Genomic DNA, 27447 nt, shown 5'->3' with positions numbered 1-27447 from the left:
TTGCAGGTAACTTTTCTTTGAGTATTTCTTCAGATGTGGAATGAAGGGGAGGAAGTACCAAATTCAGATTTTGAAGTCCATTTCGTTGGTTTAACAAGGTGCTGCTAATTTTTTAAAGTCTCTGATGCTATACATTTTCTGTGTATAGGCACTGGACCTGGAAGAATTCTTTCTTTTTTAAGAAAAAGATAAAGAAATGGCCAGTGAGACCCATGTTCTTCACCAAATTTAACTATATTAACATCTACTGAAATGGCACTCACGAGGAATTTTCTACCTCATATTAAGCATGTGATTATTCAAAAAATCCTTAGCTCATTTGAAAGGCACCCAATCAGTTATCTCCTCCATCATCACCTCAGTTGTAATAAATAGGAATTTATTACATACTGAACTTCAGGATAAAACAACAATTAACTAAATAAGAACCATGAAATACTACAGCTAAAAAAAGTTTTGCCATTTATCAACATAGTAGCATATGCTGTTACAGCAGTATTTTATCAATACTAAACGCCAAAAAGCTTTTGGGAATTATGATCCTCATCAACTAAGACTTTGGGCATTTTTCCTACAAAACAATAAAGCTACAAATTCTCATTACTCTTTCTAGTTCTAAAGTGAGATGAAAATAGCATACAAGCTCTTTTATTTTAATCTTGGAAGTAAAGCAACATAATTTAATGAACAGACAAACCATATCTATACAATTAGCTGTCACCACTACACTGTTGTAAATGTAAACCTTTTTTCCCCTCAATTTTCTGATTTTTATATACCTCTGGAGGAGTTGATTATTTATTTTTCCCTGATTCTTTTTATGTAGTGACCAGTTCTGAACAGTTCTGAAGTTATCCAGGAAGCAGAGATGAAAGTGCATTTCCAAATACCTGTTGCACTTTTACTGCTAGAGTCCTCTTCCTCCTCTTCTGATTCAGAGTAGAACTTTTCAGCAGGTTTCTCTTTCTTCGCCTTATTGAGAATTGCAGTCCATTCCTTTGTCTGTAAATAAATTTCAATTTAGATTTACTTTTAGAACTAGCAGTACAAAATATACATATAACATGTCAAAGAAAAACACCTGCAGTAGTGGTATTAGGCAGTTTCTAAATAAATCCTCTAAGCAAGTCAAGAGTGACTATTAAGCTTCTCTTCTTTTAACAATTAGGAGCACTAAAAGTTTTGAATAAAAGGTGAGATATGCCTATAAGAGATCAGAAAAAGATTTACTAAGGGAGATTAAAAGCATCAGTAACCATAAATAAATTGCTATGCCAAAAGAACCTGAAGTCTTAGAGTTTTATCTTTGGCTCCAGCTCAGTTTATCCTAATGCTAGAATGAAAAGTAAATACCATATTTATAATCCCAAGTTTTAAGGGGAAAACAGACACAGGCCCACCAGGCAGTAGCTACATGAAAAATGTATTTCACTTCCTTTGGTAATCTACAAATTCTTATCAACAAGAGAACACCAGAACAAAACACTACCTTGACCAGACTTCTTTTTTGAATTTATATTCCCTATAATGCTGAGCAGCTGATGAAAAATTCTTGCCAGGGATAGGCAGGCAACCATACGGATCTGCATCACTGACAGCTTTTTTAACTCAATTTCACTTATTTTGTATAGTCAGATGAAGTATTACAGCAGCCACAATACCACTAACATGGTATTCTCCAAAGAAAATATTTGCAAAAAAAAAGCCTCGGATAAAGGATTTTCATGTTTATTTTGAGGTTTAAGTAGCTAGAAGATGTTTTCTGTTGTGTTGTAGGCAGGTGCTACTCCATTTGATCAATTTCACGCAAGGCTTTTATTTTTATGGATAAAGGCACCTCCACACACTCTTTCATGCCAACCTCATCATTTATAATAAAACTCCTTGAGATGACTGCAGTCAAACTCTCCTCATAAAAGCTTTCAGAAGTTTGCAAACAAATATCCCTTTTCCTGAAATGTATATAAGAAAGTAAACAATTATTACTGAAGTACTAAGGAGAAAAGCTTGCTGTACCACTTCATTGTTTACTGGCCTCTGCAAAACACAACCAATTTTCTCCACTCATTCCACTCCTGACATCTTATATGCAAATTAATGTGCAATTTAGTATGGGAGTTGGCTAATGACAAGGACCATGTGCTATTCCATGTGGACATGCTAAAAGAACTTATCTCTGGGAGCATCACCAGTACAGTATATTTCAGTACAACTCAATTCTTACTACTGTACAATAGCTTTTACTGACATTTATTAGGACTCTGATATCTGATGCATAAATCACAACTCTGGTACCAGAACTTGATTCTGCCAGCTAGTTTATGGTCCCGTAACAGAACAGTATTCAGTAGTAGATGACTAGCTGTGTAATGTCAACAAGTAACTAGTGCACTAATAGATGACATTTTCTTTTTAGAAACTTACCAAATTTTATTCAGACTGTCTGAGATGTAAACCTTGGTCCATTCCATATTTTACACTACAAAATATACCTAACTTCTTACCCTGCTGCTGCCTTTTGTTTATTCTACCTTTTCTTTTTTTTTTTTTTTTTTAATGCTATGACTTGGATTTGTGCGCTGAAAAACCTCCACCAACCTACTACTTTGATATTCTAGCAACCCTCATCATTAACAGTAATAAACATACTGCAGCACAGTGAATACAAGAGATATGAAATAATAAACAAGATTGAAGGGAAGAAAGTTAATTTAGTCCTCAAGTGACGTAAAGTGGCCTACAGCTGATCCACTTCTCTTATGGAAAACAGTGAGTATGGTGCAGTTTTAAAAAATTTTCAGTTTCCAAGCTAAAACAAGCCACACAGATCATCACACGCATAAAAAAAAATTCAGTACAGCATCAATGTATTATTTAACTATTTACATTTCCAGATAAGATTCAGTACTGAATCCTTCTGCAAAGTTACTTTTAACAACACCAACATACCGATTCGGCCACTTCAACGTTTCGCACAGCAGGGTCAGGGGCCACCTCTGGCCAGTCAGACAGCTCCAGGTAGCCAGTGGCTTGGCTGTTCAGTGTGTGAGATAAGGTACCAAGCTGGAAATGATCCCGATCTATTAAAAAAATGGGGGAGTGGAAAATATACAAACAACATGAGCTCTACCACAAAGAGCAATCTTAATCAGGGCTAAAGGTAATTGCTATTATATTACCTCAAATGTCATGGAATAAATATAAACTAGGAAGCTCTTCATAGGTCAAAAAACTGATTTCAGTCCATAGATTACAATAATCTCCCCCATAATGGTCAATAAAAAAGCTAATCAGTCAGTGTGTTTAGAGGTGTTGCTCTGAAATGTAGCTTCTCTAAAAATTACTTTACTGTGAATATTAAGAATGACAGCACAGTTAAACAATCCATATACATGTCTTGGCACAAACACATCCAGAATCTTAATAGTTTTTCTTCAAAATGGAGCTCCTTTTAGAGCTTTACAACATATATAAGTATGAACATTAAAATTGCAAATCATCGCAGTAACAGAGCATTTTTAATTCAGATAACCTAGTAACCTTATCATTTGAGCAGACAATGGTTCTTACTTCTTAATAGATGAAAAATGCACTGATAAAGCTATCACTTTGAAGGAAAACAATAAAAAAGCTAATCTACAGAGATTCAATTTATTTCAGATTCATAATAGGTTTACAGTGCATTAACAGCCTTCTATTAAAGTCTAGATAAAAGACTAAAGACATTTTCCTAAATGGAAGAATATTTTTTCCTCAAAATACACACTTTCTGTTATTAAGCCAAATTTTAAATCCTCACAAACAGTTTTGCCAGGGTTTGTCATCAGGCAAATGTAATGTGCGTGCAACATGTAAACCTTGTTTGTTGAAAAGCAAGTAAGCAGAGTGAGTATCCTTGCATATTAATGACTTGTGTTCGCTAAGTGACGCAATTTGTGAGCATATTTGAAATAGAATAGGCTGTCACATTCCTTTACACAATGAACATTTACCAAATGATTTTGGCAGGAATACCTTTAAAGGGAGACTCGAGCAATGGAGCAGGTTTCTGTGCCAGAAATATTTTTTTGGCATATTTGCTTAAAGCTCCACTCTTCTCATTCGGAACAATAAGCTGCCTAATAAATCTTGTACGGTCTCTGATGTCGTAGCTTTGATCATACTTGCCGAGATTTAATACATACTGGGTAAGCAATTTTGTCTGAGGAAAAAAACAGGACAAGAACAGAATACAAGTTATTTATGATTATTGATAACTCTGGATAAACATATTTAAAGAGGTAATAAAAATGAATGGTTATGTCAAACAAATGTTGTTCCACAGGGAATATGCATTTCTAAAGCTGCAAATGGAATTCTGAAGCCAAAGCACATGTCCTCTTCTGTATTGGGGAGGTGAATGCTGAGTACTGAGAAGCAGCCATGTGCTAGATTATTAAACTGCTGAAGTGGAAAGAAAGGCATCATTAAAAAAATAATCATATATGGCAAACCCGCTGAAGGATCTACGTGAGGATAATGAATGTGGAAATACAACTAAAAACATGGCACTCAAAACTTAATCGGAAAAATATGCAGGACATCAAAACATCAGAGGGTATTAGGGGGCTGGCAAACTGCTTCTGCTGAGGTGTGTTTTATGAAGAGATACAGTCCCTGGCATAAGCAGTGTCTGCACTCTGACTGCACTCAGTTACTTTATCCTGAATTATGACCCATTAAAGCAGACACATGAATCACTGAACTGGATTACTGCAAATTATTTGCAGTGCATTTAGCTGTTACTTTTTCATAAAAGCAAGCTGCTGATGCCCTCTAAAAACCAGGATAAAAGACTTCTTCCATTTTTTTCTTGAAGCTTAAAGCCTCCAGTAATATCGGTCATTTATTTATTTATGTTAGAGAACAACTTGTATTATCAAGCTTTTTACAGGATAATAGGATTTCCTAATTTGATGTCTGAGAATATTAACATGTATTAAATAATTTTAATAATACAGATAAATTTTAAACACACACACACGCATAGAAAGGCTCTCCCTATACCTCAGAAATACCATAGGGTAAGCATAGCAATAACAGTGAACAGAACTGCATTGATCAAATGCATCTGAAAGAATTATGCAACTTTGCTCATACAGAAGGAAACAGTGAAAAGAGCAAAAATAATTTACCATCACAACAAAGTTAATTTTTATTGTAACAACTAACAGTAGATGGATAACATAAGGTTAAGACATTGACAAGAGGTATTTATTTTCTTTATGCAAAGAAACTAGCTTGCATATATATCTTGTTTATCAGGCGACTGTTACAAGAGTAGCATTTTTAATTGATGAGGGGAGGAATATGCAAAAAAAGCATTAAATTTTGTAATGTACAGGCTGTAAGGAAAAAGTTCCTTTTGAGGATTCAAGTAAGAGTAGTCTACATACCTACAAAGACTTTTTGAGCACACTAATCAGTTCCTATAAGCAACATTCACCGTAACCAAACTTTTTTTAAATTTTAAACATATATGTAGGTTCCTCCAAAAGTAATGCCTCCTCTATTCCCATGGAAACTACAGCAGATATTAAGAGCACAACAGCACTATGTGATGGAGCAAATTCTCTGCTACAAAACACTTTTTTTTTAAACAGAGTCCCCATTATTAGTTATGCATTTACAGCAGCAATGAACAATGTAACAACCTGCACCATTGCAGAAACACACCACCCACCTTACTATGCTCACATCCACTGCTTGGTCTCCATAAATGTTCAGGAGCTGGCAAAGAACAGCAATAGGTGCCATTATTTCCTCATGGAGGAATTCAATGACACACCTTTGCTCCATACACACTTCCATGTCATGTGCCATTTTGTTAGACTGCCACTCTGCTGCCAACTGTCATATGGCAAGAAAATGTAATGGACTATTGGTGGGAAAGTTTAACCTCTACTGTCATACCAGCAACATCTGCCTCTGACATTATGGGCCAACATAATAAAATAGGAGGCATTATTTTTGGAGCAGCACTCATACAATGTGATATTGAAAAATGACATTTTCTTTAATGGGATCATCTCCGTGATCCTGTCTTTCTTACTCTCCACTAAAGTGCCTCTTCCATATTTTTCTATACAAATGCATACGGTCAAATTCTCCATAGCTGCAAGAATTACCCTTGCAGGTATCATAAACAGCTTTAATGAAAACAGCAAAAGAACACCAAATTTTTCTTATGGCAGTGCAACCAAACAAGTCAGAGAAGCTTTTCTACATGGAAGAAGCTAATAGAAACAATTAATTTTAATTAAAAACAAAAAATAAACTAATGAACACTCCTCAGTTTTGCCAACAAAGGAATATCTGTAAGGAAAACTGTTTCAGCAAGCAAGTTAATCTTCTGAAATACGACAGAATCTGAACATATCTGCCTTCATACTTCAATAAAACAAAGCACTCTGACATAAATATTCTTTACATTTATTACCATATGTCCACCTCTTCTTATCTGTACATGCTTGTTATGTATAGACAAAATATCACTTATTTTATCTCTACACTGTTAGCAGAGACAACTATTGTTTGTACATTTTGGTTTGGCCAGTGTGAAGGTATAGAACAGATCATCCTTCAGCAATGCTTCTAGAACCTTCCAGTGGCAGTGCTTCTGTTTAAGAATCTAATGGATGCTCTAGACTAGCAGCTATGTTTGTCTGTTTGGCTCTCCCTGAAAAATATTTTAAAGCAAATATCACCAGTGGCTTAGCCTCTACAGTGGGAGAGAAACAGCAATCTGCCCATTATTTGCTGTCATTACCTCACTGTAACCTGACTTCTTTGATACATAAGATAAGGATGTTATGCTAAATCACATTCACAAATTATCCATTTACAATTACTTGGGCCTCTATCCAATGTGACACCTATCATGTTACACAACAGAAACACCTCTAAATACCTTTTATTCTTCCCGTTACATGCAAGGAACATCTCAAGCAATTAGATGCCGTGTTTTTCTGCATAACTTGTTTCCATCATATGAACGTCACTTATACAGCTGTATGCTACACTCACAAAGATTTTTACGCTCCTAATTGAATCTTATTATACATTTATCCAGATAGCACTGAACCTGGAGGTCTTAAATGATAAACAGCTGTTGTAAACTCATCACACAAATTAAAAAAACAGAACTGGAAATACTTATTAAAAAAACACTGAATTTTTAAAGTATTACTGCAAACGTGCTGCACTAGGTGTCATATGTCTAAGGAAATTAACAGCTAATCAAGTATGATATTCTAAGGATAGTGAAAATACAAAGTCAGATTCCCTCCAGAACTCGGTGCTTTTCTTGAGACAAGGCTGAACAAATAAATTTTACCAGTTTTTCTTTCTTCCTGTTTGTGTGTCTCTGCTACACAGTGGTGTCTACTACTGTGACACTACATTTCAATAAAGGGACATTGCATCTTTGAGATTACCTCAGCTCCCCTGGGTTTGGAGAAAATTAATGAAGAATTAAAAAATATTATGTAGTGGAGTAGGATACAGGAGAAAATATGGACAAGGAGAGAGAGGGACAGAAAGACAACTGAGCAGCCAAGTGTACAGGCTTTGCCTGAGAGCTTAGAAATTAGGCTAAAGACTGGCTGGATGTTTTAGGAAATCACTCCATAAAGAAACATTTTAATGAGTTGAGGAGAGTCTTACGTACATAAAGGAGAAGTGCTGCTGGCTCCTAAGGGCAAAAACACCTATTCTAGTTTGGAAGGAGCTTTCAATCAATCCAGATCATCAACCTATTCTCTTTGAATTTTTTACAAAAATATCTTGATGACTCAAAAAGAAAGCTTATTACTACACAAGTTAAAAGAGGAACATACCCTTCCATGACACTCATCATTTTAACAGGCATCTCAAGAGACAGATTCATCCACTCTATAATCAGCATCATATTTGAATCAATTAGCATGCCTCATGTATAATATGTTTAAAAATGTATTAAGATCACATGAATTTGGAAAAAGAATATCACAGAAATCACCATTTCCTACAGATTTTTGGCCATTTGGAAGAATCAGTAAATACTACCAATGGCCCAGTAAGAGACAATTAAGATAATCAGACCAATCTTTTCTTAGCTCAGTCAGCACTTTCATTAAGAAGAGCACTGACAGGAAGAAGTCACCTTTTGTTACTCACCCATTTTAGACTATCTGAGCAAAGGACAAGCATTCATTCTTATTTGAATGCCAGGCGAGACAGTTCATCTCCCACATGCCCTACAGAATAAAGTCTCAGATGGATCAAGCCTGCAGCTAGATATAGCTATGAAGGAACATATCACAGTTGCAGAGGTGCAAGATCCAGTGCTGTCAAAGCTGCTGTAAAACAGAAAGGTCTAGGAGTCCAGTCTTTATCTCTCAAAGAATATATTTATTATATATTCAGAAAATACTCCACAAACTTTTATAGTAAAATTAAAACTACAGTGAAAAATTAGTGTCAAGATGCTATATTCCACAGAGAGTGACAAGGTTCACAGTACTGTCATTGAGATGAATTAAACAGGAGGCCCCTCCCACTGGTGTAGATACCCAAGTTCCTCCTTCTGTATTATCTGACATTTTTAGGTTATCTTAAGCACCAGAGATAATCAAAACCCACCCTCTCACAAAGAAAAGCAAAATAATAAGAAACAGAGAGAAAAGGAAAAGTAGTTACTATCTTTAAGATGAATACCAATGGAAAGACAATGAAGCCTCTTTCTGGCATCGCCTTTTAAACATCCTGAACAAAAACGAGCAGCTTTTTGCTCATAGTGACAGCAGTCCCCAGAAAATTCTGCTTTTTGATCCAGAAAACAGCAAATCACAGATGGAAAATTTCCAATTTTATGTTAACTATGCAATCTATAAATACTTTCTACTTACCTGAATGAATAAAAATTTAAAAAAACCACAAATATTCTCAATCAAGAAAGGGACAAAAAAGAGAACAAAAAGAGTAATTTCATCAATACATACTGTATTTATGATACACACTCAAGGGCTGTTGGTTAGGCTTAGGTTGAGTTCTAAAAAGACTAATAACAATGTGAACTGGTTTCAGCTGTTTATTGAAAAGAAATCAACTGGACTATACAGATGGCAGAAAAAAACTTCTGTGACTGTAAATATATTCTCTTGTGCATTTAAGCCTTACCTGCTTTGAGTTCGTTAAATAGAGTTTTGCTCCCAAATTTAAGATCTGCAACTTTACAAGGTCATCTTCATTTGTGAAGCTCTTGGCTGTCTTTCTCAGAACATCAGGTGCAATCTTTGGAACCCGTTCACAGTACTCCCCAATGAGCCACAAGATACTGGCTCTTGCTACTGGAACCTGAGAAAACATCACACACTATAAATTAACACATACACAAGGAAAACTTGCACTGTGTTCAGTAACAGGTTAAACAAAATACTGCCTAAACATAACTGTCATGAAAGAAATACAGACTCAAATTACAACTCAGTCAACACACTCACTGTGATAGACTGAGTATACATACATAGACATGCCGTTTCTGTCCCAGAATACACCAGCTGATGAGACAAACGGATCAGGAGTGTGAACAGAGACACACAGAAGTGAAGTGTCCATGATCACAGTACCAGCCAATGGCAATCAGGAAGAAAAGCTAAGTATTTCAGGTTCCGCTGGGAGTGTTTGCCATCATATTATGCTAAAGACCATGCTGAAACACAAAAATGCTTTTTGTGCCTATATTCATATAGAAATGGTTTTCAGTAAACAGAGCTTCCTCAGCTCCTATCCATCATCTTCAAAAGCATGGGAATTTAAAACTACTGTTATTTTTCCTCTATTAATTTAAATAAATTAAAATATTATGACAGCAAGATTCATATTTGTTGAAAACATGTCCAGTGAGAGCTCAGCACCAAATTCTGAAGAGAGAGGAGTTCAAAGTTGGTCTTTTCAATTTTGGAATAGAATCGGTCTTTTGAGTAAGCTTACACTGAAGCCAGTTTGAATTCTGCCTTAGGGGAACCAGAGAGAACAAGTTAGAGAAGTTCAACAGTGCGGTTCTTTAAGACACTAATTCTTACTGTATTAATGTTTTAATTACTTTTTCAGCACCTGTCCATAATTTATTTACATGTCAGAATTACAACGGGAACCAACTCTTAGTTATTCTACTCTGTATGCATTTAGATTTTGAAATTCTGCTTTTCAATTACATTCATAAGTTAACAAATGTAAGCAAATTACCAAGGTTCAGAAATACGGTCCACAGTCCCCAGTAAATGGCTCAGTAAACTGTATTTCAGAAAAACTAATTACGTTCACAAGAAACTTTACTGATTAACCACCTTCTAGTATTCCAGAAAATTTGAGAACAGCTCTACATAAAATCAGTCCCAAATATCTGACTCTATCCTGCACACTGCTGCAAACACATAAGCCAACAAAAGTTCAAACACAGGACTGCTTCTGCTGAAAGAAGGAGCAATAAGATCACGGAAGGACATAACTAAGGAGTACAATAACAACAACAAAATATCCCTCAAGATAAACATCAGGTGTAAACTCTGAAAAGATGCTTGAGGCAGAGTTCATGTAAATGCAAAATAACGTATCAAGTGTACTATAACACACTTATGTGAGATACATAGATATACAATTGAGACATTTTTATCAATTGATTAAAAAATAAAAGGCCTTGGAACCTATGGTTTGGGAGACAGGAACAAGACACTGAACAACTGCTAAATACAAGAACTTCAAATGCAGTCAGAAAATGTTCACCTGCAGTACAGTAAGACTGATGTCATTACTGTACACTGATTTCAGAAGGGAAAGAGGTTATTTCTAATGTTCCAAAGGTTACACCACATTAAGACCTCACTCCCGATCTATTACTTTAAATTGGGCTAAAGAATAGTAATTGAGTGGTACATTAAATTTTCCAGTATTGGAGCAGTTCAAGTTGCCGGCTGTACAGACAGAATACCTCCAAATAAGAATATATGGGCAACTTCAGATTTCAGTTATGCTAGATTTATTTTTCTTAAATATTTCATTATAGACTTGTTACAAAGTTGGAATTCTACAAGAGAACACCAACTACCCCACTTTAGGCAGCAGCCCATCAGAAACATCTCTTTTCTTATTACTGCCTTTTCATAAAGCAAAAACAGCTCACGTAGCAGACTACTTTCAAAAACTATTTATTATGAAACACAAACACTGGAAACGTACTTTTCCAAGTCAAACCCAGGACTGCAATTTAAAAACACAATGAAATATTTAAATGTGCATGGTTTTATGCCTAAAGGTCTTTTTGTGGTTTGTTTTTTTTTCTATTAAACTTCTTTGTAAAATGTAAATCTTACAAACTAGTCTTAGAATATCAAACAAACAAACTAAACACAGCCAAAGGAAACCACATGGAATATCTTGTGAGACTGAGCATTTTAACCAGTCCACTATATAAATACACTATATATTAAACACAATTTTGTGCAATGAGAATCGATATCAATTAGAGACTTTTTGAATCGAACCCTAAGTGGAAACCATTTTAATGAAAAGTATATGTGGAACTGATGAACCCAACGTTTCCGTGTCACTGGATTCATTCAGGGTCAAAATCACACAATATTTTCAGACTTCTTTTTCCTTGCTTAAGACTGCCTGTCTTCAAACATGTAATATCAAGTGCACAATCCTGAAGCCATTGTTTCCAGAGTTCAAAACAGCAAACAAGAAATGAAGCCTAGACCTACATTGCCTTTTCCAGTATAGTACAAGTAGGGACCTTGAAGCAACGAAAAATGCTGGAAATAATACTTTCATTATTCAGCCCTGCTCTGTATTGTTCTCAAAAGCAAACAGGATGGCAAATCACTTTGCCTTATGTTTTATTCTATACGCCCTGAGCAAGTCGTTAAGTGCACTTCTGAAGCTGTAATACAAAAAAGCAGTTTCTACAGCCATTTTAACCCATTATCTGTCAGGAAGAAAACAAATAGATAGTTGTTTGGTTTTTTGTTGTTTTTTGTTGTTTTTTATTGGTTTTTTTGTTTTTGTTTGTTTTTAAGTATATATATATATATATAAAAATATGCTGTTTAAAAAAAACCAAACAAACAACAAAAAGCACAACAACAACACAAGAAATCAGCCATGCCCATTCCCTTCAAAGTAAGATTCCAGGTACTTACAGCAATTAGAGTAAAACATCTACAAAGGTTTTACAGATCAGTCTAAACAGCACATTTCATAAAGTTCTTATTATAAATCAAGCACATTTCTTAAGAAAACTATTTTCATTAAACATAATGGTTATGTGATGGAGGAATATTTTATAATCATTTTAAAAAGTCCCTCAACAGCATCTTTGTAAATCTCAATTCTTTATGAGGCCGGAATTCATCTCCCTGAGTAAAAAAGGGACTAGAAAATATAAAATGCAGAAGAACAGTTACAACCATCAGATGTTCCCAAAGGCCCTGTCAGTATGTCAACACATACACAAGTTAGTAGCTAGAAGAAGCTAGAGTAAGAGAAGAGTAGCTAGAAAGCTGACAAAGTCTGCTGACAGTAAATTATTCAAGGTAACGTAAACTAAAACAGAGACTGAAGATTTGTGGATGAGTCATTAGTGGTACTTAAAATTGGGCAGGGTTTACACAGGCAGTGTTGGTACATTAATATAAGAACTTTAGAAAAAAAAAACCTACAGAATACTAGTAAGAGTCCAAACTTTTTCTATTGAAGAGTATCTCTGGTTTACAAACTGCTCTATAGCTCTTTGGAAACACTAACTCAATGCTCAGTAGAAATAATAAGGCAGAAAACACTATGGAAGCAAGAAAAAAATATATAAACAATATAATCATGTCACTGTATTAAATTTCTTTATACTCTGATTACTGTGGGCAACTTCTGGTTATCCCACTTCAAAAACCATAGGAATCAGAAGAGAGAAAGAAAAAAAGAAAATGCTTGTCAAAAGATACAAAATACAAGGTTAAGAGGTTACTTAGACTAAAGTTTTTGGATTACTGAACATGACAACACAGACGGCAAACAGGCCTTTGCCTGGGCACACCTGAGGTACAAGTCTAACGTAAAAGTGATATCATTAAAATAATAATTTAAAAAAAAATAATAATAAAAAAAGAAAAATAAGCATTGTTTCTAATATATAAGAAACGTCCAGCTTCTGAAGATCTTCCACAAGAATGAGTACATTGTAGATTGGAGAACCTGAACAAAACATCGTTATGGAAAATTTTTAGGCAACTTGCCACTGAAAATGAAAGTGCTAGTAACAATAATGCAACAAATTCATGCACTCTAAGCAGCACCAAAGAATTTCTTTGCTCACAGTCCCCTACCCACTAGCTACTTTCAAACTCACCTAAGACTATATATGATTACATCTCCTTTGTTGAAATAAAAGAGTCCTTTTGAGATGGCGGTATGCTTTTGCATAAGGAAGTAATGTCAACCTTTCAAATTTAATTCAAATTTAAATTTCAAACATTCAAATTTAAAAACACAATCATAAAAACTTTCCCAAGAGAAAAAGACAGAAAAAATGCTATTTAACTAACTAGGGAGCTGGTCAAACACAAACCACATGAAATTTAACAAAAGAAAGTGCTATATTCTACATCTGATATATGGCAACACTGAGTAGCTCATCCCTCCACTCAGGACACGAGGCTGGAAAGCAATTCAGCTGAAATGGATTTGGGCATCTTGGTCAACAGCAAATGAACAGCAATGCGTCCCAGCAGCCAAAAGGGCCATCTGTACCCTGGGGTACACCAGGCCCAGCACTGCCAGTGGGCAAGGGGAGGGGTTATTCCATTCTGCTCTGTTTTGGTGCAGTTGAAGAATCACAGAATAGCTTTGGTTGGAAGCAGTCTCAAAGCTCACCCAGTCCCAAGCCCCTGCCATGGGCAGGGCTGTGAGCCACCAGCTCAGGCTGCTCAGTGCCCCATTCAACCCAATCTTGAACACCTCCAGGTATGGGGCACCTACAGCTTCTCTGGGCCAGGGCCTCACCGCCCAATGAATTAACAATTTCTTTCCAGTATCTAAGCTAAATCTCCCCCCTTTTAGTTTAAAGCCTGCACAGGGCAATGGTATGGCATCAAGACTACAAATTCAAGAAGCATCTGAACAATGCTCTGAGACACAGGGTCCTGTGCGGACCCTATGGGATATCCTTCAGGATATTCCACAATTCTACAAAAATAAACCTCTATTAAAAAAACACCTCTACAAAAGTGTGTGTACTTACATTTATGTCACAGAATCACAGAATTATCAAGGTGGGAAAAAACCTAGAAGATCATCTAGTCCAACCATTACCAATACTTCCCAGCTAAATCATATTCATCAACACAACATCCAAATGTTTCTTGAACACTCCCATGGTCGGTGACTCCACCACCTCCCTGGGCAGTGCATTATATTATATTATATTATACTATACTATATTATATTATATTAGTATATATTTCCTTCTCTCAACTAGATGTTAAGAAATCTTGCATTACATTTTTATGTTGTAAACAAAAACTGGAGCAGCCACATTGCAAATTCACATTTTAAAATGCACATGCAAATCTTTGAATTTCCACAGTGCTTTATTAAATAACGAAATTCAAAATCCAGGTCCTCGGTAGTTACCACACTACCTTTTTCTCAATAGGAATCTCTCTTCAGATTCAGATTTTGACTTTTGATTTACTTCTCTCACAACTCTGTTCTCCTAAGCCACCATCTCCTGTTATTCTACACAGCTTCATTACTGCAGATTGTTAGTATGTCACAGTAGTTCAAATACTGCATGTCTTCTGCTTTGTCCTTAATCAAAATTTGTTTTTTAAAAAAGCATTATTTAAAAAAAAATCTCTGTATTTAAAATATGAAATATTTACACCAAAGTATTAATTTTGTAAAATAAATATTAGCTAAAAAAAGATAAAATAAAATGTTAAATGAGGAACTTCTGAAACACCTTTTTTATCTTGTAAAATAAACACACGTTAGTCAGATTACAAAACCATTTGGACAAGAGCCAGAAAATGTGTACAATAAAATTACCCTCAATTTATGAGATTGTAATAATTAATAAATCATTGTTCATATATTATGAAAACACAAGTGGTTGTTATGAAATAGGTAATATTATTTGATATTAAATTGCACCAGTATCTCTACTTCTTTATTTTCTGTATATGAAAATAAACCACTAGAATTACATTATGTATACTTAATTATGATGTTTGATCACCAGTCGTGAAGTGTTTGTTCTCTTGGCCAAATATTTATTTGTTTAGACTGCTCAGTAAGTATGGAAGGAGAAAACCACATGTCCTTCTTTCAAACTTTCCCAAATATGAAAAATAGACAATTAATTAAATCATTTAGAAATTATTTACTGTTCAATCATCGATAAACATGTAATTATATGAAATAGAACTGTCTTGTTTTTAGCATCTATAGAAAAATAATAATTGAGAGATCAAATTTTGATGCCCTTGGGACATGATGCAGTAGGTAGTTAATGATGTTCAGTCCTACATTGTAATTTAGAATAGAACAATGAATGTTTTATCAATAACTGGGACTGCAAGGAGTATCTGACTAGTAAATACCAATGTATCTTAACTTCAGTTTAGTCAAAGAATAGGTAATAGTAACACAGATGTTACTGCTAAGCTCCAGAGAATCTCGAACACAGAAAAGATAGGAGTGTGACTTAAATAAGCATTTCATTGCTTACTCAGCAGTGCATTTGGTGCCATGGAAAGGTTAGGGGATTTGGTAGTGTGTCCTGTCTTCATAATAGCTGGTATGGTGCTGTGTTTTGAATTTAGGATGAAAACAATATAGACAGCAATGGTAGAAGTAACCACAGAAGGATTAGAAATGTATGCTATGCCACCACGTGAGAATATCACGGGCCTTCAAAAGCAAATCTTAGGGCAACATGGCAAAAACAAAATTTTAAACACCAGGGCCAAAAGGCATAGCTTTGAGTATGTATATCACATCCTCTACCATGCACTAGCATGTAGGAAAATCCTTTTGTTCAAGAAACTGGGTGTACTTGGTGAATAATGTGGAAATACAACATGGACCATAAGGGAATAGGGATAACACTGTGGTAGAACCAGTTCTTAGCTACAAGGAACTACTTCTCAATGCAGTCATCACTATTAGCTATGCATTTTCACCAGTAATGAACACGCATGCTGCGCACATAAAAATCTCCACCAGCAGTGGTTACTCACTGCTGTTTTGTTGCTATAGCACAGCAACGAAATGTAATGCAATACTGTCAGAAAGAGACAACCTCTACTGCCCTTCCACCAACATTTTGGAGCAACCCTCATAAATAATGCCATATGTTATTGCTATTATAGTTGCTTTATGCCATATCAAAGTTATTACAGTTAGTCACTCAGATTAATGAGGAATGAATTTTGATGGAAACAACAAAGTGCATAACTGATGGAATGAAGAAGGTGCAGTTTTGACTGGAACCAGAGCTGGCTTCAGCATCCAACAGCTCAACACCACACACCATCTCTCCAGCCCTGGAGGTCTAATGTGACTGATGCAGCCAAAAGTTATGGGCTAGAAGAACCCAATGGACTTTTTAGAAGGATGGTCTGTAGTCAAAGGGAATGACATTGGTCTGTATATAGCCAAGATTAGGAGGGTGATGATAACTAATTAAAAAGTCTGGGACCTAAGCATGATGTAAATGATATAAAATAAGGGGTGGATATTGTTCTGGTTTGAGCTGAGACAAAGTTAGTTTTCTTTATGTTAGCTGGTATGGTGCTGTGGTTTGGATTTGTACAGGAAATTTTGCTGTAACATACTAAAATCAGTATTTTACTTGTTGCTGAGCAGCACTTGTACCAAGAACCATTCTGCTTCTCACACCGCCCTGCTACAAAGGATGCTGCAGGAGGACACAACAGAACAGCAGTTGAACTGACTGCAGGGATACTAAATACCATATGATATCATGCTTAGTAGTAACACTGTGAGGAGTTGGCCAGAGAGAATGTCATTGCTCAGGGAATTATTGGGTATTGGTTAGCTGGTGGTGAGAAACAATACACTGCAACATTTGTTTGCTTCATTTTTATTTTTCCCTTTGTTTCTTATTAAACTGTCCTTGTTTCAGCCCACACATTCTTGCACTTTTCAGTACTCTCTCCTATCACACCAGGGTGATGGAAGAAGAAGGGAAGAGTGTGAAGCTGTATGGTGCTTACCTGCCTGCCAGGTTAAACCACAACAGTGGGTATGGAAAAGGATTATTAGGCTGAGATCAGTGTTATCTTGCCCTTATTTTCACTTCAACTTACCCACTTGTGCTCTAGAAGCTAAACAGCTTTGATCTTGGTTTGAAGGTAACAGCAATTATCAGTATTTCAGTATTTTTTTTTTCAAAGAAGCTTCTGAAGTTTCAAACAGATGCCATTTCCTCTTTCTTAAAAATTAGTAAAATAATACTTTGTAAATAAAAAATTCAAAATTATTTCTACTTCTGTTACATATCCATTCCCATCCATGGTCCAAATTCAAAAGGAATGGTCTGATTTTTATCAATCAACAAAGTAAATATCACTCTATCAGGCAGTACACACAAATACTCACTGTAATGTTATCCAAGAGTTTGGCCATATGCTTAATTATTTCACCATGGTGTGCTGGCTGGGTTTGCAGCAGCTTCTTAATGACAACAACACTTTCAGCAACAACAATTTCTGTTTAAGACAAAACAAATTATTATTTTTAAAAGTATTTATGAAGAAGAGAAAGTCATAAATAATGAATTGTAAAAGCTGCAATAGGCTTTCAAAATATGTTTTGCAGAACAGAATGCTTGGTAACAAAGATGTAAACCACTCCTCTAAGTAATATGAAGTTTGGCTTCTAGAATCAAGTTGTAACCAGCAAAAAGGACAGAGCCATGTTCTAAACGTAAAAATATCACCCTCACACATAATTACTCTGAAATTACCTTTTAGTAAAGCTGTTTGTATTTTTTCTTTTGAAACTGACAAACAGAAAGAAAAATATGTTTGTCAAGATGAAATTATGAAAAAGCACTAAATAGAAGAAATCTCAATTTTTTAAGTATTATTATTTAGAAAGCAAACTTCTTGATGGAGGAGGGATTAACACAATGATAAATGAACACAAAGATAATGAAATAATTGTGCATTTTCTTATACCTAAAGTATCACAAAAAGTAAACCAAAATCTTAATGACTACATGTATCAGAAAAGCCGATCAAGAATAACAGTGCAATAAGAGGAAACTGCAGGAGGGATCAGCAAGATTTTACAAGCCTCAGTAAAAATGTAAATCATAGTAAAAATATCAGTATGTTAACTGATAGCTTTCTTTATTTTCTAAGCAATGCAGAAGTGGCTACACTGAATAGGAAAATCTCTTGGAGCTTAACAACTTCTTAAAAACCTAATATGTATTACGTGATAGTTTATTATTTGCTCTATATTACACATAGAAAACTATGAGCTAAATGCTATCATGGAAACATGGTGGGACAAATCACACAGCTGGAACACTTTGACTGAGGGGTACCAGCTTTTCAGAATTGGAAAGGCAGGGCAGGAGGGGTTAGGGAGCTGCCTTCCTATGTTAAGTGGATTGACTGTAAAGCGCTGCCTCTAAAAACAGCCTCAGTAAGGTTGAGACCTTATGGGTTAAAATTAGGGACCACACCAATACAGAACATCAGGTGGTCTGAGTCTACCACAGGCCGCCTGCACTTGCAGGCTCTCATCCTGATGGGTGGTTTCAACCAGCTGTATATCTGCTAGGAAAGCAACATGGTGCATTGCGTGCAATCCAGGAGATGTAGGAGCCTGTTGCAGATAACTTTCTGCCAAACCTCTGGTTGTTTCAGGAATTAGGGGATGGAATCCTGTGAGAAACTGTCCTTGGGGACAAAGGAACAGAACAGATCTGTCAGCTCTTTAAGTACACTTCTGTGGGAGCACAAGAGCTCTCCATCCCTCAGAATAAGAAATCAAACAGAAGAGGCAGGAAATGGACATGGCTGAGAAGGGACCAGGTGGCTAAACTGAGGGAAAAGAAGGAAAGGTGCAAGTGGTGGAAGCAGGGATGTGGGCCTGGGAAGAATACATAGAGACCAGTTGAACAGGCAGAAATGAGCTCAGGAAAGCTAAGGTGCACATAGAACTGAATGTGAGGAGGAATAAGAAAATTAATATGAAGGGATTCTACAGGTACAATGGGCAGAAGAGAAGTTCAAGGACAGCACAGCTCCTCTCATAAGTGAGAAGGGAGAAATGGCTACAATGGACATGGATAAGGCTGAGGTACTCAAAAAGTTCTTTGCCTCAGTCTTCATCTACAGCAAAAGAATTTGCTATCTGCCAGGTTCAAAAGATCTTTCAAAACCTGCATAAGTATTTTTGAGATTATTACTTAGAATCAGTCAAGAAGAGTAATGTTGTTGGAACATATCCTTGTATGCATGCAGATACATGTATGAACGTATGTGCTACACTTACGTAGAATGTGTACAGAAATATATGACAAGTTATTTCGAAGAAACTCTTATGGTGAGAAGTTATAATAATAATTAAAAAAATATTATTCTTATCTAAGTTCCTTATCTGCAAAAAGAAAGGAAAACAAAACAACAAAGCAAAAAGGTGGGACATAATGTCCAGAGCAACAGGAAATTAAAGTTACATAGATTAAAAGTATCAAGCAGTACAATGGGGCCCCTTAGAAATTTCTAAACCAAGGTGAAGCAGGAGAGAAGGAGGGCTTGTAGTGTATAAATCAAACAAGAAAAAGCTCTGAATGCATCACTGAGTCACACTGGTAGGACTATACCAAAGCACTGTACCTAATACAGGCCTTTTTAAGATTACCAGGAAAAATATGTCCAGTAAATATGAAGAGGAATTAATGCTGCTTGTAAAAGCTCAGAGCAGGTCACACCCCTGTTCTGAGTACAATTCTGATTAATCTACAGCATCCCCAAAATCATGCTTCTCCTCCTTCCTAACGTTATTATATTTGATTACGTCTGTGCCAACACTATTTCTGATATTTAGCAATAGCCATGTCGACTTCACATTTCACAATAATCTTCTGATTCTCTTATTGACCTTCCTCTGTGTAATATTCCTTGGTAACTAGTAAGAATATACAATATCATCAGGTATTGATTTACAGTGCTACTATATCTCCTATTCGACTTTACCTGATTCTTGCTGTATTCCTTAGTGGCTTGCAACTACATGTTACTATAAAAAAAATAGCACAAGGCTAAATAATAAAATCAAGCGAAATTTAGGACTGCTTATACTAAAACTATTTAATATATTTTTCTAGCTAAGTATTGATGCACTAAAAAGCCATTCCAAGCTTTCAGCACCCTCTACAGGCTAACTGCTTTGATGCAACTAGACACATAACAGCAAAATTTCTAATATCATCAGACAATCACAACAGTACAGGCTAGTAATTAACAGTATTTTGAGAAAAAAAAAAAAACAAGCAACAGAGAATTAATTTCACTAACAATACACATGTTATTACAATGTCTACTCTGAGTGATTCCCGTTAAGAAAAGGTTTCAAGCCATCCACCACTCAGACAGAACATTTAACTTACCATCCCTGCTGGACAGCAGACAAACGAGGCCGTTAAGACATGTGTCAGTCACTTCAGTGATGTTTGTTGCACATCTGCCTATTGCCTGAATTGTAGCTGCAGCAAACTGTTTATCTTGGCTTTTCACGTAAGTCTAAGGAAATAGGGTTTTCATTAGTTTATACACAAGTTATATCAACAGGAAACTTATGATATTATCCTTATGAGACAAATATACTATATAATAAATTCAATCTAGAAAGCTACTTTGCACAGGAGGCTTTATTCGTTCATTTGTTCACCACCACTTCCAGAAGACATTTTCTTGTGTGCTTTGGCCACTCATGGTCATGGGAACCTCTGATTTCAAGGAAGCTCGGGGCCAGGGGCAATTAGCCAAAAACAGCAATTAGTTTGCTTGCAAGGTTAGAAGAGTTGATGAGCTTTCTCTTCAGAGAAGTTTCAGTTCATTTAATCAGAAGCGTCTGTGAAACTATGAATAACCTACCTGCCCACGAATCAGTACATTTCAGAAATAACCAGACAGAGAACTGAAGCAATTAAACTAGATGTCATATTGCAAAAAGAAAGAAGAGCACACACTTTCACTTGCATCACACACATTTCACATGCAGAACACCTTGCTGATACATACACGTATATTGGAGGTAATACTATTTTATCAGGCGACTTACAGAAACAAGACTTTTTGACAAAACAATTAATGCAAATGACCAAATATTACTAAAATTAAGGCTCTATTTTCTAGTGATTTGAGAAATCCTTGAGTGGTTGAGCTCTTCTTGACTTTCTTATTTTGTTTGTTTGTTTGTTTTTTAACTTTAACATGAAAATATTAAGACTAAGACTCAAAGCATCCAATAATTGCAATTGGCCAACAGGAGACATTTATTTTCCAAAGAACACTTTTGCACAAACCTGAAATTCTCGAAGCAGAGTTGATATGTTGGCTTCGTTTGCTAAATTTGTCATGATTTCGAGCTAAGAGAAAAGAATATACATTAAAACGTAAAAAATTATATAAGCATAAACACATGCATACAATACTTTTTCTGCACATAAATAAAATATAATACTATTAAACACACAACTTAGAACTAAATAGAGTATACCACTTTTCAGTATAAACCAACAGCAGCATTGCACTCAGGAGGAACATTCTCCTTTCAAGTACATGCAAGGTTTTCAAAGCAGGAGTCTTGGGTTCAGTGATGTATTTTCTAACTCTAGCTTTACAGTGTTGCATAGCATATTGAACAGGTCTGAAGTACTTCTGGCAGTACCATTTCTTATCTTTTGCCACAGGATTTAGCTTATAAGAACAATGTAATGCTGTAAGAAGAAATAATGAAAAGCACAATTGCAGTTAGAAAGAAATAAATGCAGTGTCCATTATTTTCAGATGAACTGTTGTAAAAGACTTTTAACTTTAGAAACAAACAGCTAACATCCATAAGAATGTTTAGATCTCAATTAACATTATCAGCATCAGCCCCTGCTCCTGGTGAACAAGAGGATGATCCACAATACCTGACACATATCATTAAAATACTATACTCCCACTATGTTCTAACTTCAAAGGCAGAATTCCAATAACATTTGAATGAAGTGAACTGAAGAAAAAGAAAGGGGAAACCACATCTCACAAATCTGTTGGTATTTTTTGAGTTGGATGCCAAAGGTTAAGGGTATATACTTGATATAATCCTACATTTCAAAGGCCATTTGGTGAGACCTCTCACCACAAATCCACATGAAAGTGTATAAATAGTTGATTGAAAGACAGGAACAGACTGAAAATTATTATTTTTACAGAACAGGAAGGCTATCAGTGGAATCCTGAAATTTACTCAGTTGACTTTTGCTTTTCAGCATAGTGGTAAGAAGACAGGAATCATCAGTTTACTGCTGACATTACAGCAGAAATTTTTTTTACCAAAAAAAAAAAAATGTAGGCAAAGGTTGATAAGAAAAGCTGCACTGAAAACTTAAAATATTAAATGACTAGTTCATAAAATGGGAAATTCAACACATGAATGCACAGTGATGTTGAAAAACTGAGAGAAAACTTTGCAGAGAATGATAGACTGTGAGCCAATTACTAAAAGTTATAACAGGATTTGTGGTTAGAAAAGATAATTCCTTGAAAACATCAGCTTAATGCTCAGTAGTGATCAGAAAAGCAAACTCAATGTTCGTAAAATAACAATGAAGTAATCAAAGCAATGCAGTTGAATTCCTGGTCTCTATATATCTTAAGTACTGCCAAAAGTAATAATTTCTTTTTCTTTAAAGTATGATTTTTTTCAACTATGCAACAGTGCAATCTGACATAGAAATTTTAGCTAGCAATACGGAACTGAGATGGAGAGAAAGAAAAGAGCAACATTTCTTTTTCTCCAGCTTTTTCTACTGCATTATCCATTAAAAAAAAAAACAAAAAACTAGATGTCAATAAAACATCTCTTTGTGAAATCTGTGCCTAAACAGAAATGCCAGTGGCAAACTAAAAGAAAACATGAGGCACATAGCAGTAGAAAACGCTTAGCCACTGTTTTGTCAAGGACTTAAAATCTATTAAAGACCAAGAACACAGACAACAAGATTAAAACAGCCTAACATATGCACTAAGATGTGGCACTGAGAAAAGCCTAAAATACACAGGTCACACCAAAAGTAATGCCTCCTATTTATTTCCATGGATACTACAGCAGATGCAAGGAGTACAGTACCAACTTTAGATAGAGCAAATTCTCAGCTACAATACGCTGTTTTTCAACAGAGTCATTACTATTAGCTATGCATTTTCACCACTGATGAAAAAGAGCCTGCATGACGTGCGCACAACAATTTGCACTAGCAGAGGTGACCCACCATTGCTGCCACCACCCACAGCCCCCCTGCCCTGACACCCACTGTTTGGTCTCCACACATATTAAGCAAGTGTTGAGGAATGTCAAATATGACAGATCTCCTACAAAGAGTCCAGAGGAGGACAACAAAGATGATTAGGAGCCTGGAGGATCTCCCATATGAAGAAGGGGCAACAGGCAGAAACTGCTATACAGGAAGTTCCATACAAATGTGAGGAAGAACTTTATTGTGAGAATGATGGAGAACTGAAACAGGCTGCCCAGAGAGGTTGTGGAGACTCCCTCTCTGGAGATACTCAAGACCTATCTAGATGCCTAGCTTCACAACTTACTGTAGGGAATGTGCTTTTAGCAGGGGGATTGGACTCGATGGTCTCTCTAAAGTTCCCTTCCAACCCCCACCATTCGGTAATTCTGTGATTCAGTAGATGCCATTATTTCTGCATGGAGGAATTCAAAGACAAATCTTTGCTTCATATGTGCTTTCATACCAGACACCATTTTGTCAGACTGTCCCTCTGCTGCCATCTGTCTCACAGCAATATAATGCAATGGAATACTGCTCAGAACTACAGCCATAATCAGTGGCATCTGACTCTGATGTTGTGTGTAAACAACACTGAATAGGAGGCATTACTTTCAGAGCAACCCTCATACTTATGTTAAAAGCTGACCTGAAAGGGAACTTGGTACTTGGACACCGTCCCATATTTGACTTCAATTTCTTTTGGTAAAAAAGATTTAAACTCTTTTTAACCAAATAGCATCAATAACAGTGTGATTTCACTTCTCTTTATATGAGATTTTTCCTATTAGGAAAACAATCAAAGTCTAAATATTTTAATGACTACATACATTAAAAAAAAAAAAAAAAAAGCAATGCTCTTTACTAAATTGTACCAAAAAGATACGCTGGAAAACATAGTCCTCATGCTGCCTTTAGTCTGGTAACAAAAGAATTTTCAAATTGCCTGACAAGCCTGAGGGACATTTATGGACTTAAATAAAAGCAACTCTATACTTAGTGAAAAAAATAAATAGTACAGAATGATGTCTGTCATAGCAGCACATGAAAATTTCACTTTTCTGTTCCAAACAATGATCTGTCCAGTAATACAGAGGAGATTTTTATTTTAACTCACCTTCAGAGTTTTAATCATTGTTGGATCCGTTGATCTAACGTAGAAACTCTTCAGATAAGGTTCAAACATGCCCTGGAAAATATAATGTATGTAAGTAGTTTGCCTGAGTTCAACATAATGTACTTTCAAAAATTCTAAATATGGTTTACCTTTCTCTGAATTGACATAGTGGCAATATTTTGCAGAACAATATACTGCACTTCCCTAGAATTGAACAGAGAAACAGATATTATCCTGTAGAATTATATATTACTTGACACAAACATACAAAGAAAAAGTAGTTGGAAACTGTCAACTATTATGAGATGATTATTTGTTTCACATTCTGGCATCTCCAAACATTGTTCATGAAACCTACACATTTTGTTCACTATGAGCTAAGAACTGAAAAGATACAGACTACTATCTATAGTGTACAAATTATTGCACTAGTTACAATGTCAGCTAATGCCTGAACAACCAGTAAGAATTAGGTTACCATTTCTTTGTCTTGAAAAATTTCCTGTTAATTCTCAAAAAGGTCCTAGCTTGCCAGTCACGTGGAATACATGTTAAGAGACTCACGTACCAAAAAACAACACCCTACACTACAAACTTTTGACAACATGTAGACCACAGAATTATGTGACATGCTAAACAAAAAGACAAAATGTTCTAGGAGGACATTCTGATCAATATGTTCATTCACAACCTCAGTAGGAGCAAGCAAAAAGAAATGTGGATCATTGTCTGAAGATTTTAAACTACAATTTCCCTTCCAATCACTTAAAGACCAAGTAAAAATTGACATGCATATTTTTTAAACTAGTGCTGAAATTCTCTTGTGATGCAAATAACAACCTAATAAAGAAAACAGCCAATATCTCCTCTTATTCAAAACTGTGTCATAGCCCTGCAGTAGTTACAATTGTTGCTTATAAATACAGGTAATAATGCAGAAGTATACAATATCTTCTAAACTTCATGTAATTCTTATGAAGTACTTGGAAACAGTCAGCTTCATGTGATGAACTATGACTGGAAATCACTATGAAATGTTCTTCCAGGTATTTATATACCCTTCATAGAATAACAGAATGGCCTGGGTTGAAAAGGACCACAATGATCATCTAGTTTCAATGCCCCTGCTATGTGCAGGGTCACCAACCACCAGACCAGGCTGCCCAGAGCCACATCCAGTCTGGCCTTGAATGCCTCCAGGGATGGGGCATCCACAACCTCCCTGGGCAACCTGTTCCAGTGTGTCACCACCCTCTGGGTGAAAAACTTCCTCCTAATATCTAACCTAAACCTCCCCTGTCTCAGTTAAAAACCATACCCCTTGTCACTATAAAACCATATAAGCAGTCATTCCCTCTCCTGTTTATACACTCCCTTCTGCCCTTGTTAGATTATAACTATATTTGGCATTAATTACTATTATCATATTTGGCATTAATTTAAAGGCCACTGGCTAAGGACAATCAACAAAAGCTTATTTCAAGGTTGCTCTAATAGCAAAAATGTTTCACTCAGACTGGTGACAGAGAATGGCCAAGTCATTCAATATGAATATCAGAACACTAAGGCCATTTTAGGTGCTATATGAAGAAAGCAGTGACTTCTCATTTGAGGAAATCTGAGTATAAATGAAAAGTAAACAACATGCAAACAGAGATGGAGGTGATTGTTCCACTCTATGCAGCTCTTGTAAGGCTCCATCTGGAGCACTGCATCCTGATCTGGGGCCCTCAGCACCTGGAGGATGTGGAGCTCTCGGAACAGGTCCAGAGGCAAGCCACTAAGATGATCAGAGGGGTGGAGCACCTCTCCTTTGAATAAAGGTTCAGCCTGTTCAGCTTAGAGAAGACTCCAGGGAGACCTCATTGTGGCCTTCCAGTATTTGAAAGGAGTCTATAGACAGGAGGGGGAACGGCTGTTTATGAGGTACATGGAACATGTAAAGATGGTACACAGAAGACGGTGAAGTTGAAATTCTAGTTATACTGAATGAAATATAAACCTGTTCTTTAAAAGCTGTCCAAGGTTTAAGGAAACACAGAAGATTCAAAAGTACTAGACAGTAATTTAAGAAGTGTCTCTCAGTTTCTCTGTCAACAAGACAAAACTACAACACAATTATAGTTACATTAACTTCCAGAAATTGGGAAAAACAAACAAACAAACAAAAAAAAAATGGAAAAAGTTAGTAGTATCTTTCTTTGAATGTTCATTAGGCAGCCATGATTCTTCTCAGAAAGACATAATTAAGAATGAAATGCTTATGATAATGAATGATTACTGGAAGCGATACTGAAAATGATGAGGTTACATATAAAGATTCTCACTCACAAAAAAATTAACATTTTACATGACAATCTGAAAATAAAATACTAGTAGCAAAGGAGTTATGTATTTACACATAAAGCTATGACTAAACAGGTATGTACTAAAAACATACGTACCTAAAGCTCTCATAAAAAAGTACAGATAGCAATTTGACTGGACCTACCTGTTACTACGGAGTAAACGCACTAATGACTTAGAAATAATGCCAGCTTCGGATTTTGGTGCCAAATGCCAGTAAAGCTGTGCAACTGCCATTACCACCTAAAAAGAAGAATGTTCAAAACAACATATTAACTCAAAAACTTTTGACTCATACATACACATTACATTTGCTTCACACCTGCAGACCTACCAGGCATGCAAAGCGCATACCTAC

The 27447-nt window shown here is 35.8% G+C and overlaps 1 protein-coding gene across 6 annotated transcripts in view; it reads right to left on the bottom strand.

Annotated features, from left to right (window-relative positions):
- AP3B1 (adaptor related protein complex 3 subunit beta 1) overlaps window positions 1-27447 on the bottom strand; it is a 138023-nt gene that overhangs the window by 57924 nt on the left and 52652 nt on the right. For all 6 annotated transcript variants that reach the window (XR_014939805.1, XR_004305544.2, XM_015848603.2 and 3 more), the window contains 10 exons: window positions 27235-27332; window positions 24893-24947; window positions 24744-24815; window positions 21647-21709; window positions 20729-20861; window positions 17701-17810; window positions 9199-9375; window positions 4015-4201; window positions 2950-3080; window positions 891-1002 (listed from right to left, as the gene is read on the bottom strand). Coding sequence is in view for 4 of the 6 variants with exons in the window: in XM_015848603.2 (XP_015704089.2) it covers window positions 891-1002; window positions 2950-3080; window positions 4015-4201; window positions 9199-9375; window positions 17701-17810; window positions 20729-20861; window positions 21647-21709; window positions 24744-24815; window positions 24893-24947; window positions 27235-27332 (1138 nt within the window). In the remaining 2 variants the exon portion in view is untranslated. The remainder of the gene's footprint in view (window positions 1-890; window positions 1003-2949; window positions 3081-4014; window positions 4202-9198; window positions 9376-17700; window positions 17811-20728; window positions 20862-21646; window positions 21710-24743; window positions 24816-24892; window positions 24948-27234; window positions 27333-27447) is intronic.

This window comes from Coturnix japonica, chromosome Z, assembly GCF_054131305.1.
Source record: "Coturnix japonica strain WE chromosome Z, WE-NBRP24, whole genome shotgun sequence".
NCBI classification, from domain to species: Eukaryota; Metazoa; Chordata; class Aves; order Galliformes; family Phasianidae; genus Coturnix; species Coturnix japonica.
The sequence above is the reverse complement of the archived record's forward strand: the minus strand, read 5'-3'. Positions and strand labels throughout refer to the sequence as shown.